The sequence below is a fragment of the Leptopilina heterotoma genome, unplaced genomic scaffold, assembly GCF_015476425.1.
Source record: "Leptopilina heterotoma isolate Lh14 unplaced genomic scaffold, ASM1547642v1 Lhet_123, whole genome shotgun sequence".
Taxonomy (NCBI): Eukaryota; Metazoa; Arthropoda; class Insecta; order Hymenoptera; family Figitidae; genus Leptopilina; species Leptopilina heterotoma.
The window spans coordinates 3,884,461-3,889,772 of record NW_025110842.1 but is presented as its reverse complement, the minus strand read 5'-3'; the positions used below and the strand labels follow the sequence as shown (position 1 = coordinate 3,889,772).

The 5,312-nt window shown below is 21.7% G+C and overlaps 1 protein-coding gene across 1 annotated transcript; it reads left to right on the top strand.

Annotated features, from left to right (window-relative positions):
• The first annotated feature begins 414 nt into the window (after positions 1 to 414).
• On the top strand, positions 415 to 5,139 carry LOC122512122 (GDP-fucose protein O-fucosyltransferase 2). Its single transcript, XM_043627780.1, has 8 exons — positions 415 to 796; positions 964 to 1,100; positions 2,418 to 2,543; positions 3,070 to 3,337; positions 3,622 to 3,814; positions 3,931 to 4,108; positions 4,431 to 4,560; positions 4,815 to 5,139. The coding sequence occupies exons 1-8, from the start codon at positions 654 to 656 to the stop codon at positions 4,963 to 4,965; spliced, it is 1,326 nt and encodes a 441-aa protein (XP_043483715.1). The 5' UTR covers positions 415 to 653; the 3' UTR covers positions 4,966 to 5,139.
• Positions 5,140 to 5,312: the final 173 nt, after the last annotated feature.

The following is a 5,312-nucleotide window of genomic DNA, read 5'->3' as shown; positions in this document are numbered from 1 at the left end:
CGAAACAATGACTGCTAAAGTCAAACTAAATATTTTTTCTTACTTCACATTTTTTTTTTCAAAATTAATTATTACTTGTCTCTTTGTTACTGTTTATTGTTACCTTGACGAATTTTCTACCTTTTTCCCCGAATTTACGAATAATGATATATAATTTTTCTTTTTATAATTATTAATTTAAGTATGATAAATAGTAGCGATTTTGACTCGAGTTGTATACAATCTAATTCCTTGCAAAATATTTAAAAGATTTAAAAACAAAATTATAAATTAATGATTGTAAACAATAAATCATGTTTTTCATTAAATTAATAAAATTCAGGAAAAAAGTGTAATATTTTAAACAAAAATATGGGTTAAATTTCGCGAAAAAAGTGCAAAAGGAAAGTTTCTTGTAAACATAACCTAGTTAAGATAAAACGATAATAAACAAAGTGAAAACAAGTTTGTTTATTTTTTCTCATTATCTAAATCTAAATACTCTATATAGATAATAATTAGAGGAAAATGATTAAATCTACTTACAGTATACGTAATGTAAAGAATTCTCTCTTTTTATGTTAATATTTAATTGTAAAAACTTATATTTAATCCAATTTAATCGATTGCCCAAGTTCCCGGAGTTTGACAGGTGAAGTAACCTAACCTTAAAAATGTCAAAAAGTTTGTTTTTGTTGTCACTGTGTCTATTGTTATTATTAATTGTTGTAAAAATAGTCTGGTCTGATTCGTTACTTTGCGCGAATTCACAGAATGGGGGAAAATGTTCGTCGAATGTTAATTTTTCCACGAAAAGGTAAAATTAAAAATTTTTTTTTATAGGTATTACTGTTTTTAATTTAACTTTTTAGGAATAAACTAAATAAATTTCTCTAAAAATAACTAAAAGTTTAAATTCCTCTTTAAAAAATAAAACTTTAAATAAACTTCAAATCAATTGAAATTAATTAATTTTTTAAAAAGGTATATTCTTTATGATGTGAATCCTCCGGAAGGATTTAATCTTCGACGTGATGTTTACATTCGAATTGCGGTTTTTATAAAAAAATTATTACAAGAAAATAGCAAATATCATTGGACTTTGGTTCTTCCACCCTGGGGTGAGTAATTAACTTTTATTAGTGAAATTATTTCTATTCAACTATTCAAATTAAATAAAAATTGTTAGAAAAAAAATAAGAATAAAAAATTGAATAAAATCTAATAAAAAATAGAATATAATAAAAATTAGTAATAATTTCAATATTGAATTATTTTTATAAATAATTGTAAAATTCTTGTCAAGAATTTTAATTATTTTTATAAATAATAAAAATGCAATTATATTCAAGATTATTTTAATAAAATTTCTCCAACGGATTTTCAATTATTTTTAAAAATTGTAATAAAATTTTTCTAAAAAATTCAAGAGTTCTCAAAAGTTTTTAATAACATTCTTTGTAAATTTCAATTATTTTTAAAATTGTCAATTAAAAAATAATAATAATAAAAAAAAATACATTATTTTTACGAAATGTAAAGAAATTCTTCGAGAAATTTTAATTATAAAATCCAATTACTTTCAAAATTTTCAATAAAAAGTAGTAAAAAAAACTCAATTTATTATTTTGTTTTCATAATTTAAATAAAAAATTGTTTTTTTTCTTATTTACGGACAAATTTTGAAATTCTCCATAAAATTCAATGAGTTTTAAAATTTTCATTAAAAATTATTTTAAAAATTTCATTTATTATTGTTTTTTTTCTGAATTTAATTAAAATATTGATTTTTGTTTCTATTTATAGAAAAATTTTGATATTCTTCTAAAAATTCAATTACTTTCAAAATTTTCAATGAAAATTATTAAAAAAAACTTAATTTATTATTTTTTTTCATAAGTTAAATAAAAAATTGTTTTTTTCTTATTTACAGAAAAATTTTAAAATTCTTCTAAACATTCAATTTTTACTTTCAAAATTTTCAATAACAATTATTAAAAAAAAACTCAATTTATTATTTTTTTTCATAATTTAAATAAAAAATTGTTTTTTCTTATTTACAGAAAAATTTTGAAATTCTTCATAAAATCCAATGACTTAAAATTTTCAATAAAAATTATTTAAAAAACTTCAATTATTATTGTTTTTTTTTGCTGAATTTAATTAAAATATTGATTTTTGTTTTTATTTACAGGGAAATTTTGAAATTCTTCTAAAAAAGTCAATTACTTTTAAAATTTTTAATAAAAATCATTTGATAAAATTCCATTTTTTTTTCATAATTTAAATAAAAAATTGATTTTTATTTTTATTTACAGTAAAATTTTGTAAATAGTTCCAAGAAAAATTTTATTTCATCGGTAATGTTACTGAAGATTATAATTTTTTTCTTTTCGTAATAATTTAAATTAAAAATACTTTTTTGTTTTTTTTTACAGGAAAATTGTATCATTGGAGAAGTAAAGATGTTGGTGCACAAGTTCGAATTCCCTGGGGATATTTTTTTGATATTTCCAGTCTCAGGAAATATATTCCAGTTTTAGAAATGCACGAATTTCTAAGAGGTTCGTAATTTTTTTTCTCTTTTAATAATTTTTAATCTAATTATGAAATTTAAAAAATTATTTTTCTTCTTCCTATTTCTTTCCTCTAATTTTTATTCAATAAATTTTTTTCTTCTGTTTCCTTTCGTTTTTGAAAGAACTTTGTTTTTCGATAATTCAGTAAATTCTTTTCTTCTGTTTCCTTTCGGTTTTGAAAGAATTTTGTTTTTCGATAAATTTTCCGTAAATTCAATAAATTCTTTCTTTTCCTTTGCTTTCCTTTTGTTTTTGGTTTTTCGATAACTTTTCAATAATAATTCAATTTAATAATTTTTTTTCCTTTTCTTTTTGAACGAATTTTTGTTTCTCAATTTTCTTTTACAAACTAAATGAAATAAAATTATTTATAAAGAAAATTTGTTTCGATTTTTAGAAGATAATGAAAACAGTTAAAAAAGAAAAGTTTAAAGTTTTTTTTAAAAATATTTTAGGAATTTCTTTAAATGTAAGGAAAAATTATTTTAAATGAAATTTTTTTTATTGTTAGAATATCCGTCAATTGAGGGAGGAACCGATTTGGATATTGTTTATATTCTACAGAATGACGAGGAAATGTTTAAAACTGGCAAATTTAGGGAAAAAAATGAAATAACTAATTGTCCGAAGGGAAGAGTGCGTTATGAGCAAATTGGTGAAAATGAATTTTTCGGCAATTTTTGGGGCTATGACAATATTACGGCACGAAATTTGAAGTGTGTTACTTTTCATGGAACTGCTTCGAAATTAAAGGAAAATTTACAACCACATCTTTATGGGTAAAGAGGGAAAAAAAATTCTTTCTTTTTTTCCAAAAGGAAAAATTGCTGTTTTTCAAAAAGAAACCTTTTTTTTTTTTGTTTTTACAAAAAGAAATATTTTCTTTTAAAAACTTTCTTCTACTTTTTTTTCTTTCTTTTTTTTCTTTAAAGAAAACGATTCTTTTTTTTTACGAAAAGAAATTTTTTTTCATTTCTACTCAAAGAAAAGTGGAAAAAAGAAAAAATTGTCTTCTTTCAAAGAAAAGAGAATAAATTATAATTTGCTCTTAATTATTTCGCAGATCAGTTGTATTCGATCATATGGAAATTGCCCTTCACGATGTTTATGGTTCGAAGGAATTTTGGCGAGCGAGACGAAGTATGCGTTATAATTCGGAACTTTATGAAATTGCGAATAATTTTCGTAAACGAGAATTAAATTCCAATGATGTTGACGATTTTACCGAAAGGCCTGAAAATTGGCAAGAGGAAAAAGTACCGAAAGTTTTTTTTTTATTTAATTACCTACTTATAATTATCTAGAAATTAAAAATTAAATTTGAAAGCAAACTTGAAATTGTAATAACTGTAGAAAGAAAATTTCTTTATAGGGCAAAAGAAATGCTGTTGGTGGTCCATATTTAGCGGTACATTTGAGAAGACAAGATTTTCTCCAAGGAAGAGCGGAGACAATTCCTACGATAAAAAGCGCAGCTTCTCAGCTAAAGGATAAAATGAGGGAATTAAAAATCGAGACACTTTTTGTGGCAACTGACGCTGACGATTATGGTTTCTTTATAATTTTCTCGAAATTCTATATTTTGATTCTCCAAATTCAAAAGAAAAATAAAAGAAAATATTTCCAAATAAACTTAATGAAAATAAATTTTTAATTCAATTTTTTCGAAATAAATTTAAATAAATGAAATAAATTCAATTCGAATAAATTTCTTCTATTTATTTATTTCGTGCATTTTTAAATAAGTTCATTTGGAATAAAGTCGATTTAAGTAAATCATTTTTTTTATGTGGTGCATTTGAATTAAATATAATTTGAATAAATTCTAATTCTAATAAAGATGAATTTCTCAAAATTTAACGATTGTTTCAGAATTCAAAAAACTCGAATACTACCTCGAAGATTTTAAAGTCGTAAAATATATTCCCACTGAGAGAGAGAGGAATAAATTCAAAGACGGAGGAATCGCAATTATCGATCAAATTATTTGCTCCCACGCCAGGTACATTTTAATTAAATTAATAATATTCTTCAAAATAATTTTTATTAAAAATCCAAATTTCGTTTCTTTTCATTTTCTGAATCCTGTTAGTTTTTTTTTAAATTATTATTTAATTTAATTAATAAAAATAAGTATTTACTTTAAATAATTAAAATAACTATTTAATTAAATTTACTTTAATTAACTAGAATTTAAAAAAAAATTTGTTAAAACAAATTAAAAGTGAAAACTAATGAAAATTATTGAATTCATAGATATTTCATCGGAACGCACGAGTCGACATTTTCGTTTCGAATTCAGGAGGAGCGCGAAATAATTGGTTTTCCAATTAATATGACATTTAATCGACTGTGCGGTAATGAAAAAAATTGTGTAAATAGTGGTAAGTGGGAAATTGTTTGGTAAAATAATTCTAAATTGATTTCGTAATTTTAAAAAAGTGACAATAAACAAGTTTTCACTTTATTCTTAATTTGTTCGAAAAAAGAAAGAACGAAACAAAACTCAAAGATAAAAACCCCGATTTTCTTAACTATTGTAAATTAAGAAACAATTTGTAATAAAAAAAATACTATTTTATTAATGATCATTTTTAAAAAAAATATATTTTACCATTTTCCTTTTTTTTATAATAAAAAATATTCCTTAAATATATTTCTTATTTAAAATATATATTGTTACGTCGAACTAACCCAAATATTATATTCCCTAGTGTTATATTCCAGAATATATTCCAAAAAATAATTCATTCA

What these genes read in the sequence shown, in the direction of transcription:
- LOC122512122 (XM_043627780.1), top strand. Translation starts at nt 654, where the DNA reads ATGTCAAAAAGTTTGTTTTTGTTGTCACTGTGTCTATTGTTATTATTA. An exon ending in GTTAATTTTTCCACGAAAAG is followed by an intron (nt 797 to 963) that starts GTAAAATTAAAA and finishes TTTTTTAAAAAG; the next exon opens with GTATATTCTTTATGATGTGA. An exon ending in AAAATTGGCAAGAGGAAAAA is followed by an intron (nt 3,815 to 3,930) that starts GTACCGAAAGTT and finishes ATTTCTTTATAG; the next exon opens with GGCAAAAGAAATGCTGTTGG.